Source organism: Oncorhynchus clarkii, chromosome 17, assembly GCF_045791955.1.
Source record: "Oncorhynchus clarkii lewisi isolate Uvic-CL-2024 chromosome 17, UVic_Ocla_1.0, whole genome shotgun sequence".
Classification (NCBI taxonomy): Eukaryota; Metazoa; Chordata; class Actinopteri; order Salmoniformes; family Salmonidae; genus Oncorhynchus; species Oncorhynchus clarkii.
Window position 1 is genome coordinate 53,076,860 of NC_092163.1, and position 13,829 is coordinate 53,090,688.

The window sequence follows — 13,829 nt, forward strand, 5'->3', positions numbered from 1 at the left end:
ACAATTTGGAAACATTTCATGACTTTAAAAATAGATTTTATTACATAACCCCAAAACAATAACCAAACAAAGGAGTGGTCTGTGCCCTGGTATATTTGGCATAATTTTATGTTACAAGGAGAAATCCAACAGACCACCACATGAAAGACAATTCAGGGTAATTATAGTTTCAATCGTTAATGAATGTGTTTCTTTTTCTAAAACATTCTAAAAGGACATGACCAAAATTAGATGGCCATGTCCACTTACACTCGTCAGGAGACATGAACACTATTCTTCCTCCAATGTCATTTTCCAACCCTTAAGTTTTCTTCACATTCAGTATTTGATGCATCGTGGTTTTAATTAGATTACATTTGGATATATATATATATATATATATATGAGCAGCTTTAATAACTGACGCAATAGCTAGACAAATGTAAAAGTACATTTTTAATGTCATTATGTGGCAAATGCCTGACAACTGTTTTGCTTTTATTTAGTGATCCATTGTATGGAACACGTTTAGTACAGTGAACTATATACAGTATGTGTGTTCTAAATGTATTCTAGTAGGCTACATTTCAATTCCGTTTATGCTGTTAACGTATACACTCACAACCTATAAGCAAAACAATTTGTATGTCCTTTTTATAGTAACATCCTGTATATATTAAGATTGGCAATTCACAGCTGCTAGTTTGAAAGCAGATTGCCTTATTTTTTTAGATTTTAAAAACAAAAGCACAATGTATACTATCACACACTGATTAAACTGCAGCAGTCAAAGATACCGTTGAACAGAGTACTAAAAATCATTGGAGAAAGCCAGGAACCCATCAGTGACGTCTATAAATAAATATAAAATAGTGAGGAAGAAGTGGGAACGAATAGCCTTGGACATTACGCACACACTCCATGACCAGTATAGCCACCTACCCTCAGACATAGATCTCTTGCATACACCTCTAAGAGGGCAGCTTCTAGTTTTGTGCCAACATCCATAAAACTCAACTCTTGTATTTCTTGTTTTTATTTGTATCTACAGTACCAGTCAAATGTTTGGACACACCTATTCATTTCAGGGTCTTTATTTTTTCTATTTTCTACATTGTAGAATAATAGTGAAGACAAAACTATGAAATAACACATGGAATCATGTAGTAACCAAAAAAGTGTTAAATCATAATATACTTAATTGCATTCCAGGTGACTACCTCATGAAGCTGGTTGAAAGAATGCCAAGAGTGTACAAAGCTGTCATCAAGGCAAAGGCTGGCTACTTTGCAGAATCTAAAATATATTTTGATTTGTTTAACACTTCTTTAGTTACTACATGATTCTATATGTGTTATTTCATAGTTTTGATGCCTTCACTATTATTCTACAATTTAGAAATTAGTAATAAATAAACTCTTGAATGAGTAGGTGTCCAAACCTTTCACTGGTACTGTATGTGTATATATAGCCTGTGATTGCATAGATTGCTCCTAATCTATTACACTGTACGTTTGTGTGTTCTATGTTGCTATTTTGTTATTTGTCTTGTACAGACCCGTCACCACACAGGAAATAAAAGTTATTTTAATTGAATTAAAATGTATGTGTGGTATAATTTGGAGTTGGCTCCTCATGATGAGACCCCTTTGCTGACGACAGTTATTGGTTGTTTGGTTCCGGGTCGTACCATGAAAGTCATGCCATACGCTTGCTTTGACTGTGGCCCATTGCTAGAAAGTAGAGGAAGAAAAAAATATTAGTTAAACATTTATCAGGTTGTTCTTGTCACATTCATCAATACATCTAGCTAGCATCATTCTTTACTGTGAGTCAAAACATGCCATTACGGACACTCCTAGATCAAATAAACGTATGCCAAACTTGTCACAACACCCTAAGCTTAAACAATAAAGTTGTACAATTTTGTGAAAAACTCAAACAGACAAAGATAAAGTAGAGAGAACAAGGCCTACCTGATGGGTACTTTTGATGGAGCTGACAAACCCTGAGAATTCTTGGCCATTTTAGTCTCTAGCTCCTTCATGTCCAGGCCTTGTGTTTTGGCTGATAAGGTGGCATTCTTGCTCTTTGCGGTGATAACAGGGGTCTTCGGGGTGACCCTGGGGACAACAGGGACCATGGTCTCCTCAGACAAGGGAGAACCCCAGTCATCAGAGTCTGTCTTCATGGACAGCATTTTGTTGTCCATTTTGTGGTCCATTTCCAGCATCTTCTTCTGCAGGATGGTCAGGAGCGTGGCCTGGCTGGCTGAGAGGGAGGAGGGCGCCTGGGTGGGAGGTGGCTTGGGTGTGGTCTGAACAGGTAGCTTGGGTTTGACCTCCATGACGGGGGGCAGGAGTTTGGGAGGGCTTGGAGGTTTGGGTTTTGGAGGAGGGGGGGGCGCAGGGGAGGGAGTTTTGACAGGAACGATAAGGCCGGCAGTGGGGGGCAGGACTGGAAAGGTAGGGGTGGGAATGGGGTCCAGGATCTTCTTTGGGGGAGGGTCAGGTGGAGGCGAGCTGGGGGGAGACTCCATGACATCATCGTGGTCATCAAATTCGGGAGGGGGAGGGAGTAATGGCAAGCATAGGTCCTCCCTGTTCTCTTCATTCCTGACAAGGCTAAAGGGGGAAGAAATCCTCTGCTCTCCACTTTGTTTCTCCACAGCCAGGAGCCCCTGAAATACTGGATTTGCAATTGGCCTCTTTTCCACCACTGACTCAATGATCTGGGGTTTTGCTGGAGTCTGGATCACCACTGGGGGCTGCACTGGGACCACAGACTGTGGATTATCTTGTGAGGTCACAGAAGTGAATGAGGTGGACCTGGGGATGATGGTGAAAGAATTGGGATTGGATTCGCTGTGCTGGATGCTGGTGGATGGCTCATTGCTCTTTGTGCTGTTTTCGCGTGACAAATTGGACCTGTGCTTCTCTCGCTCTTTAGCCGCCATGAGAAGAGCCAGGGGGGAAGTGGCAGGACCCTCCCTCGTCCCAGTGACCGCACTGAACTTTAGGTTGCGCAGTTTACGGTCCAGCATTGGACTGAACTTGCGACTCCGGTTTGGAGACACTTTGTGTTTGACCTGGCTAGCCTCTATGGTTACAGGGGCAGTGACGACCTGAAGCATTGGTGATGCTTTAGTGGGAGTTTCGGCAGGTTTGTTGATAGCCTGCTGTGCTAATAAAGGCAAAGGCCCCACTTTCACTTCCTCCCGAGTCTCAGGTGGGGTGGGTTGGCCTTGAAGGGTGGCTTTAAAATTATCCTTTAACTCCTTCAGGTCTTGCTCCAGCTGCATACCTGAGCTGTTTCTCCGGGCTGGCTTAACTGGTGGTGCCACAGAGGGGGCTGTCCCATTGACATGGATGGAGTCAGTAGACCCAGGGTCATGCAGCAGTAGGATCTGCTTGTGCTTATTTTCACCTTCCACCTGCCTATCTAGAATGCCGGTCTTAGGAACACTGTAGAGCTTAGCTGTGTTCTGGGGGTTGAAGCTGGACGGTCTAGGGTTCTGTACAGGGGGTGCTGGGGCTGGAACCTGGGGGAGTTCACATATAATGGGGATGGAGGACAGCCTCATTGGCTTTGTAGGCGGTGTCTTCAGGGCTTTCAGAGCAGCTTGTCTCATGTCTGTAGGGGGCTGTGGAGGGGCAAACTTTGGGGGCTCTGTGATATCAGGGACAGTGGTTGGTGGTGGTGTGGAACTGGACAAAGAGGAACTAGAAGCACTGGAGGAAGTTGACGGGGGCTTCGGAGGGGCCATAGGTGGAAGTTTCATGGAGGTGAAAACATTCTTGTCCCCTTCAGAGGGGGCAACTGATGGTGGTTTTGATGGGGGTTTTGATGGGGGTTTTGGAGGGGGCATGGAGGGAGGCTGAATGGAGTTGAGGTCACCCAAGAAATCTGGTGGGGGAGGGTTGAATATGGGTGGAGGGGGTGGGGGGGCCATCGAAGGTGGAGGTGGAATAAATATCTCTCCCTCCACCAAATCAGGTACAGATACAGCAGATCCATTGGACAACCGTCCACCGTTTACTATAAAGAGAGAACAACCATCAGAGACACAAGAAAGTACAACTATACTGAACAAAAATAGAAACGCAACATGCAAAAACATCAAAGATTTTACTGTTACAGTTCATATAAGGCAATCAATCAATGAAAATAAATGCATTAGGCCCTAATCTACGGATTTCACATGACTGGGCAGGGGAGCAGCCATGGGTGTGCCTGGGAGGGCATATGCCCACCCACTGGGGAGCCAGGCCCAGACAATCAGAATGCGTTTTTCCCCACAAAAGGGCTTTATTACAGACATAAATACTCCTCAGTATGGAACATTTATGGGATTTTTTTTATTTCAGCTCATGAAACATGGAAACAACACTTTACATATTGCGTTCATATTTTTGTTCAGTGTATTTTGTTATTGATATAACTTATTGTTTAAGTAAGTTATTTAACTTTTAGTTATGGTGAAACTGATTAAATGATATCTGATCTGTACCCTCCCGCTCTGCAAACATGTTTGTGAATGGCTGCTTGGATGCTTTCTAAAGTGTTATTGTCCAAGACCTTAGACAAACATTTACCTGCTCTATATATTTCAGCCTTTACGAAAACAGAGTTGCTTTTTTGTGATCAACTAGATCTGTCTAAAACCAGCACTAAGGTTTAAATTCACAGGAGTGTAAATTATTTAGCTACACAACTTAACTCCGGTATACACAGGACAGAGACCCTCACCTGCCCCGTTGATCTTTGGTCTGTTGAAAGGGGGGAGAACAGGAACTTTGGGCGTTGGTACATTAAACCCTTGTACAACATCAGAGGAGGACTGTGGGAAATAAGGACAAAAGACATCAGACTGTTGACGTTTCACTCAGATGTCAGGCTGTAGAGATTTTAAGTGGAACTGAATGTGAAAGAAAGGGAATGGATTGGAGAGCAGAGATAGCCCACTGGGCAAAAACTGGTTGAATCAACGTTGTTTCCACATAATTTTAACCCAACAATTCTATGTGATGACGTTGAATCAACGTGGGAAACTGATTGGATTTGCAGGTTAAAAGTTGAAAAAAGAAAGTCCAATGAGTGTGAAATCTTTGGTTGATTTCACATTGAATTAACGTTTAGTTGACAACTCAACTAAATGTAAATCTAACACTCAGGAAACAAACTGGTACGTCAGTGGTGTCAATTGCCAAAGACAGAGGAATGCCAGGCACATTCAATATGAAGGGCTTTTCATAAAAAAAATGTTTTTAACTGTTATCATAGTCTGGGCTTCCCAGCAAATGGTGTCCTCCTTGTGCAGTTTGAGGCTACAGGATCTCTTACATAGTCTCAAAGCCCACTGAGCACCCCCACCTGTAATGATTCAACAATAATGTCCTCCATTGCTATACTGTATCTAACCCCTTTCCAGACACTAGCTGCAGCTTACTGGCCCAGTTTTGGGCCTTCTTCAGAACATTGCTGCCACTGTCATGCCTCATCCACAGACAGGGTGTAGTGTGGGCAAGGCACAGGCAACACTCCCATCTTTTCCTTGTCATGGCTCATCCACAGACAGAGCGTAGTGTGGGCAAGGCACATGCAACACTCCCATCGTTTCACCTAAGCAAACATTAAGTGGGTATGACTACCTCTGAGAAAAAGGGCTGTGCCGTCATGTTGCTGCCTGCTTGTGTGACTGACTGTTCTCATCACAGCCTAAACACCTCTAGAAATAAACACAGACTGTTTTGACACAACACAAGCCCTACAGACAGAACAGAGATATGCCCTTCCAAAGCTGATAGGACTGGTCAGAATCACCCTACATACAGTAGGGACTGAAAGTCACTCCTTAGGACCTAACCACACCTTGACCAGTGCAATTACCCAATACTGGGCCCAAGGGCCTCCAATCTAGCAAATCAATCCAAAGTACGGTTCACTCATGTAACTATAAACTGTAATCGACTTACTGCCCTTGGCCTTATGGTCAGGCCGCAATCACTTGGTTTGTTTATATAGAACTTTCACATGGTACACGCTATATCCAAAATGCAGAGGACACATCAATAACTTTCATTCAGCTGTGGGAATATTAAGTCATTCGTGGCAAAGGTTCAGGTGTGGTCCATTCTCAAGAACCCTCAGTTACACTGTATCTTTAAAACAGCTCATGTGAACGGAACGCCTGCCTTATTTAATGCCTTAAATATGTCATGAATGCAGACTTCATAGGGGCAGGCAGCTCCTTGCAACGGCACAAACATTTTACAAGAAGCGAAGGGTGTGGCATTCAATGCGGTTTCTGATCCGCCTTAATTTCTTCTTTCTTTCCGTGACTCACGGGTGAAAGTCAAAGCAGTCCATCCGAACAGTCAGTTAGAGCAGTCCAACCCCTGTGCTGCTGGGTGTGCCACATCTAATACATGCCAGTGGAGCAGTCACATAGGACACTCCCCTTTCTGAGGTAGGCTTTCATACCTACAACAAAATGACAACGTAATACAACCTAAAAAATTCAGATACGGCTGGTCTTTTCTGGATCTACTACAGGGACACCATCTTGAATAGAAGGCACATGAGCTAGGCGCCATATGCCAGGTCCCAGACTGTACAATACCCAAGATTGTGTAAATCAAAGGTAACATTCTTATAGTAACTGTGTCCCCATGAGAATGTCTAAGTAAATAGGGTGTGAATTTCTGAGGACAAACTCTCTACAGAAATGACTTGAGAGGACTGGGTCAACACCCAAACAAATTGCATGCATCCTTGTCACATGGATAGCCTACTTGCAAATACATATGGGTTACTCCTTCTGTCATACATGTGAATAGCCTGTGCAAGTGAAACCTGCCGGTTAGAAAAGTATGCTTTCAAAGTGACAGGGTGTGAGTGATGGATGGGTCTGACTCTGCAGTGGTCACACAGAGATGAATGATTACAGGAACACCCTTCATGAGGCAATGCAGATTCTCTTTCAGGCACCACAAAGACCTTGTTAAGAAATAATTCACAATTTAGCAGACAGTTATGCAAATGAGACGTAATATGGGGCCTTCTGCATTCGCAAGAATTCGCAAGAAGACAAGCCCGGAAACCAGTTCCATGTGATAATCATCTTGACGTGTTAGAGAACAATATCTAGAAGATTGACAAAGCTTGATCAGTCTCAACAAAAGATGCAACACCGTCTTGAGTGTAGAAATGTAGATTTGAAAGCTATTAATATTTCCGCACATCATGCAGAGTTACTGGAACTTACTGTGAAGTGTTTTACTGTGGGTCTGTTCCTCACTTTGGCTGTGCCTGATTCAGGAATGGCTGATGAATCCAACACCAGCTCAACATTGTCTGAGAAAAAAACAAACACACAACCCACCACTTTAGTCTACAGTATAGATAAAAACCAACCAGTCTACCATTCAGCTGATCAGCACAGCTCTGGAAGGAGATGCAGTCTGGTGACTGCAAAGTTCAGCAATTAGGCATGTTAATAATAACAAGTTAAGGCTTAAGGCATTTTGTCTGCAGTTCTCAGAATTACTGACAAACTATTATGTAATGTTATGCTGTTTACTCTGTCAGGGGGATTTCTCTTGTTGACAGCAAAATAGCATTTAGGTTACAACTATTCAAGCTTACAACTATTCAAAGCAGTTCAATGATTGATTCTAATCAACAGAAGAGGTTGTCACCTTATTGCTCAAACACTGAAGCCTAAAATCATGTAGTTCCATAGAGTACAGAATACAGTGCTTCTCACAGCACCCATGAATCCCCATTTACTAATGGAATGTCAGGTAGGACATAGAAGTGTGGTGCAACATTCATAACAATCCCAGGGGTCATGAGTCATGAGTGTTTACAGTTCATCAACTCTGACCTCAGGTTATTCAATATATGGTTATTGGGCTGAGGTGGGATTGAGGCATATAGAATGGGTCTAAATTAAAGATGGCGTGTGACACACTCATTTGGACATTAGGCCACTGATTGATTTTCAAGTGAAATGTGACTTTTCCAGAGGTGGTCTATAATGTCTGTAAGTTAACAGGCTTTGACATTACTAGATAAACAGGCTTTGACATTACTAGATAAACAGGCTTTGACATTACTAGATAAAGGAAAAAACATATCTGTAACTACACAAAACACATTAGCGGTAAATGGGTTTCTGTGGAGTAACTCTTGTGATTCTGTATGGCTCAGTCAGCCATTCCAATGTTAGGCATGTCACTGTCAAATAACTAACTGATGAGAGACATGTCATAAAGCGACTGCAGTCAGTGAGACACTCACTGGTCATGCTCTGCACTCACTTCAAGCACTGAGACTCAGACTGATATGACTATGAACAAATCATTATACAGCCCTTAAAAACAAGTATGGAAACAACAGCCAGTGTATAAAGTGTTTTGGCATCCACAGTTACATTTCCCAATGGGGCATAATAGGCATTTTCCTATTGAACACCTGCATAATGTAAAAAATACAAATATCCCATCCAGTGGGATATAAATATCCCATCCATGTTTGCACTTCGCAACCAACCACCTCTCCATTGTTAGAGGTCTCATATGAACAGTTCAGCAAAGTTTTCAGAACTCTATGGGGTTTATTCATATTTATGTTTTAATTAGTCCCAACTCCCCAAAGCCAGGGGAACCCTTATGCAGGTCGTCGTGTTCTCCTTTCAATACAACGACTCTGGCTCAAAATTATACGGTATTTGATCAGGGAGCAGTCTGTTTTAACATCGCAATAGCATACCTACTGGTATGGTATATGTATAATGTTGTAATAATTTTTGATACAGACGTGTTAAAATAATCGCAAGGAAAAAACGTAATTCCTATTCATGTGTGCATTTAGGACATATTTTCGCTCACTTATCTGTCACAATAACAATTGCAAAGATCGGGACAGTCGTCAAAGAAAGAATGTTGATCACATGATAAATTAATAATTAAATTGTTAGTTTTATTTCATTGTTCAATATATGACAATAAACACTTACCCATCTCCTTGATTTTAATATTGGTGTCGAAAAGTGATTGGTTCTTTCGACCCAAAAAAAACGTTGACTTTTTCATTTTTATGTCCTATTGGTAGGCCTATTATCCAAACGAATCGTTAACACATGATGTTAAGCAGGAGCTTCCATAGACAGGCGTCAAAAACGTAGTAATCTATTAATTCGGCTTAACGACAGGTGTATTACTGAATCCTCTGATTCTGTGAAAACTTCGAGAGGGAGAGAAAATGGCCACCGCCCCCTCTCCTGTGCCTCCCTATTTTGTAAACCGACAGGTAAGGCAGAGAGAGAACAAACACATCATGCCCCAACCCTGTGCCTCCCAGCCAGCACGCCAACAATGTTTGACAGCAACATTCCAATGTCATACAAATCTTTCCAACTGTCCTCTCACTTCCCCCTGTTATGTCTCATTGTGGGTGTTGATGTGCTTGTTCGATATAGCAATAGTATGATTATTACTTTTAAAAGAACAGTGTGAGTCAGTTACACTCTTCAAGCCAAGGGCTGGTCATGATGAGAAGGTGTAAACCCCCATAGAGATACAGTTGGCTGTGTAACATGGACCATGCTCTGCCGTTAGCAGCCAAAACCCAACATGTTTTATAATGGTGAGAGGCGAGTGTTTGAATTGAGGGCCAGAATTAGTGTAGTGCAAGAGGTTTTCCTTGACCTGATCCTGCTGGTTTCCTGCTCCACTCCGTAGAACAGGTTCTGTCAGTTACTAAGATTTTTTCTTTTCTTTTTTTCCATGATTTGATTTCCCTCCCTTGGCCCATTGCTGAATCAGAGTAGTGCATGATCGGTCATGGTTTGGTCTCTTGGTAACTGCCACAACACAGTTGTTTTGCAGCCAGAGGAGGATGATGAACCAATGGAGGATGGGCCTCCCTCTGTCTGGTTCCTCTCAAGGTTTCTTTCTTCCAGGAATACTTTTTTTGGAAAGTTGGCACTGTGCAGCTGCTACACCCCATGGCACAAAAGCGTTGCTACATTTGTCCTCGGATATATGGTATAACATAGGCCAGGGGTTCTCAAACATTTTGGGGCCCAGGACCCCTTTTGTGATAGCAAATTCATCAGGGACCCGCTCATAATCAGAACAAGCTCGAGTGTTACGTGGGTCGGAGCAGGTGAACCCAAGTGCAGACTCAGACAAAGAGCGGGATAAAGTAACTAAGGTATTTATTGAAAAGCAGGGGGGAGTTGGGGTGCAGGCCTGAGGCTGAGGCAAGGGGAGTAGGGGCAGGGTAAGCAGGTCTGGAGCGGAATCCAAGGAAGCAGTAGAGTGGGTTCCAGGGCAGGGAAGCAGGACTGACGAGACAAGGGACTGGAGACAGGGACCAGAGTCAGAGCAGATGGAACTGTAGCAGAGAGAAATGCAGTGTCAGGCTAGGGGAAAAACAGGCACAACAGGATAACAAGAGCAGGGCAGGCACAACCGACTTGACCCGAAGACTGACTGAGCAGAGGCTACGAACTGGCAGCATGGAAGTGGCAGGGCTGAGTATTTGTAGAGGCCTTGATTATGGAACAGGTTGCAGCTGGTGGGGATCTGCTCTGCCTCCAGCACACCTGTCTCCACTCACACAATCACATACACACAGAGATCGAGGGAGAGAGCACTAGGGGCGTGGCAGCAGGTTAGGGAGAGTTTTACTATGACTTCGCAGTGCATAGCCAGCCTGTTCTGGAAAGAAACATTTGAAAGGCCTGCCTCTTGGCATCAGAAATAACATTTTGCAGTTAACAAGCTAATGTCCTGAAATTTTACACATTTTGTCATGGGACAGAGATGTTTTTGTTGTTGCAGCTTTAAAGCTAATATCTTGCAATTCTACACATTTTGTCATGAGGCAGAGAGAAAGGTTTGCTGTTTTAAAGCTCAGGTGTAAACCCATTTGAATTCAATAACTTTTTGACAGCATCCCTTCTGATTTAAACAAAAATTTTAAACAAAATGCCCATTGAAGAAGTGGTCAGAAAAGTAACTTTTTGGACCTGAATGTTTTTTCTCTGGTATGGTGGGGAATGCAAAATGAGTCAACTTTTAGCACCTTTATCAGGTGATAAAAGTGCTTGAAGTTTACGCATTTTGCAGACCAGAGACATCCATGCATTCGTCACTGGAAAAGATAAACGGTTTGAAATCACTTTAAATCTTAGTGTTGTGAAAATATTTGATTATAACTTGAAATTTTTTTTTAAATTAAAATAGTCATTTTTAACCATTTAACAAAAATTATCTAAAAATGTGTCAATTCTTGAGTTTTTTTCATATTTGCATATCCCCAATTTAGCTGGTACACCATTGACATTTTAATTTCATTGAAACTTTAACTTCTAATTATTACCACAAAGCATGTCCACCCACTGTCGAATGTCAACTTAAATGATCATGTCTATTCTATCATCTATGTTTCTAGGATTTGAATATGTTTTTTTTATGGAGGATTGACAGTATAATCTAAAACAACAGAAATTCCTATTCAAGTAAACATTCTCTGATGTGTGAATGTCCAACAATTTTGTAGTACCATTTGAAAGTAGAATTTTCAATTTTATTTCCATTTTAGTTCATTTATCATCCAAAACCTGACACCCACCCTGTTTTCAAGGGTGTGTTGTGTCTCAACCAAGGGCGGGCACAACAAAAAAACCTTAGATTATGTAAAATAGGCGCTAAGCTACAAAATATGTGCATATGAAACAAATTGGAGTTATGCGTTTTTAGGTAATTTACATTAAAGGTGAAAAAATGTCATTTTTTTCAGAAATTATCATATAGTTTGAGAACCCTGTGTGTAAGATTTTAAATTATATAAATCTCAACCATTTATCTTTTCCAGTGATTAAGACATGGATGTCTCATGGTAGGGTATGCAAAGTGGGTCAACATTGAGCACCTTTATCTCACTTTAAGTCACTGTCACCTGTACAGTCGGCAAATACTGCATGTATGGAATGTTTTGTTTCAATCAAAAGGGGTGCTGTCAAAAAATATTTGATTTATATTTACCTTTAAATTACAGTGCATTTATGTTTAAAAATGGGGAATACAAGAAATATTGAGTTGATAACTGGATAATTGGTGGAGTACTGTGAATACCAATATCCCTATGAGCCCAGGCCCATGTTTCCCAGGGTTACATTGTAGAATAATTGAAAAATAGGGGTTGGATTGTAGAGAATCAAAGGACCATGAATGTAATAAGACACCTTAGGTGCTGGCTGGCTAGTAGCAACCACTATGGAATGTCGGGTCAGAACAAGGGTTAGTATTGACCCTGTCCTGGGTCCAGATCTGGTCCGTGGTCCAGCAGTTGAGTATGGGGAGGGCTATACCATTCCACCAGAGGGTCTCCCACTTCCCATTTTTAGATCATGCAGACAGGCAAGTAGACAGGTAAACAGACAGACAGGCAGACATACACCAAGATAGATTACATTCAGTCCAGTGAATCGGTAACATTGTTTGATTGTTTGGTTATTTCCATAAATCCCGTTATGGCAATTACTGTACCTAAGCCTGCAGAGACATGTGGCCCAGGTAAGTAGACTAATGCACAAACACATGTATATGAAAACTGGTAAAGTAGATTATCAGTGTCTAGAGACACACATGGGTATGAATTCTGAACATCAATTTATGAATTTACAACCAATAGGATGTTGCCTGATCACTTGTAAGTAGGGTTACAAAGCTACCGGTAATTTACCAGTGTTACCAGAATCTTCAGTAATTTTAGTAAATAACAGGTACTGTAATATATGACAACTTTGGTAATTCATACTTGAATAACTATTAAAAAATGTATTAGTGTATAGTATTCATTTTTTACATCTGTATATTTTGACCACAAGTTTTGAGTGGATAGATTATATGGTTCAAGATATAATAGCCTAATTAATGAAAAATGCATCGAATCAATTGAATTTATTTTTATTTAACCAGGCAAGTCACTTAAGAACAAATTCTTATTTACAATGACTGCCTACCCAGGCCAAACCCTAATGACGCTGGGCCACCCCATGGGACTCCCAATCACGGCCGGTTGTGATACAGCCTGGAATCAAACCAGGGTCTGTAGTGACGTCTCTAGCACTGAGATGTAGTGCCTTAGACCGCTGCGCCACTCGGGAGCCCAATAATGGCATGCATGCTGAAACCCTTCTATTAAACACCAATGCTATTTATTACTTATTACTTATTGATAATTTATATTTAGGATAATGTTTTACAGCTTCATCGTTATATTGTTTATTTTAAAACCATCTCATTTGATTATTGTGTATATATATGACATATGAGAGCGCCAGAGAAAATTACAGACACCTGTGGTAATCTGAAGTACCCAAATAGGCCTCTAGATGTCATCTGATAAAATTCCCTAAAAACCTTGAGCGTTACCAAAGTTCTGGTATTTTACTAGTAAACTTGGAATGTTTCCTGTACAATACCCCCCCCCTTTGCAACCCTACTTGCAAGACTCCTGAGAATCTCAGGAATGTGCAGAAACACATTATATATACACTGCTCAAGAAAATAAAGGGAACACTTAAACAACACAATGTAACTCCAAGTCAATCACACTTCTGTGAAATCAAACTGTCCACTTAGGAAGCAACACTGATTGACAATACATTTCACATGCTGTTGTGCAAATGGAATAGACAACAGGTGGAAATTATAGGCAATTAGCAAGACACCCCCAATAAAGCTTTCACTCTAGTGGTAGCATGAGACGGAGTCTACAACCCACACAAGTGGCTCAGGTAGTGCAGCTCCTCCAGGATGGCACATCAATGC

General features: G+C 41.6%; 1 protein-coding gene across 1 annotated transcript; it reads right to left on the reverse strand.

Annotated features, from left to right (window-relative positions):
• Window positions 1-19: 19 nt before the first annotated feature.
• On the reverse strand, window positions 20-9,238 carry LOC139371096 (uncharacterized protein C6orf132 homolog). The gene is made up of 5 exons (XM_071111164.1): window positions 9,002-9,238; window positions 7,247-7,335; window positions 4,729-4,819; window positions 1,956-4,017; window positions 20-1,712 (listed from the first exon to the last, which is right to left on the reverse strand). The coding sequence occupies exons 1-5, from the start codon at window positions 9,075-9,077 to the stop codon at window positions 1,613-1,615; spliced, it is 2,418 nt and encodes an 805-aa protein (XP_070967265.1). The 5' UTR covers window positions 9,078-9,238; the 3' UTR covers window positions 20-1,612.
• Between the last annotated feature and the right edge of the window lie 4,591 nt (window positions 9,239-13,829).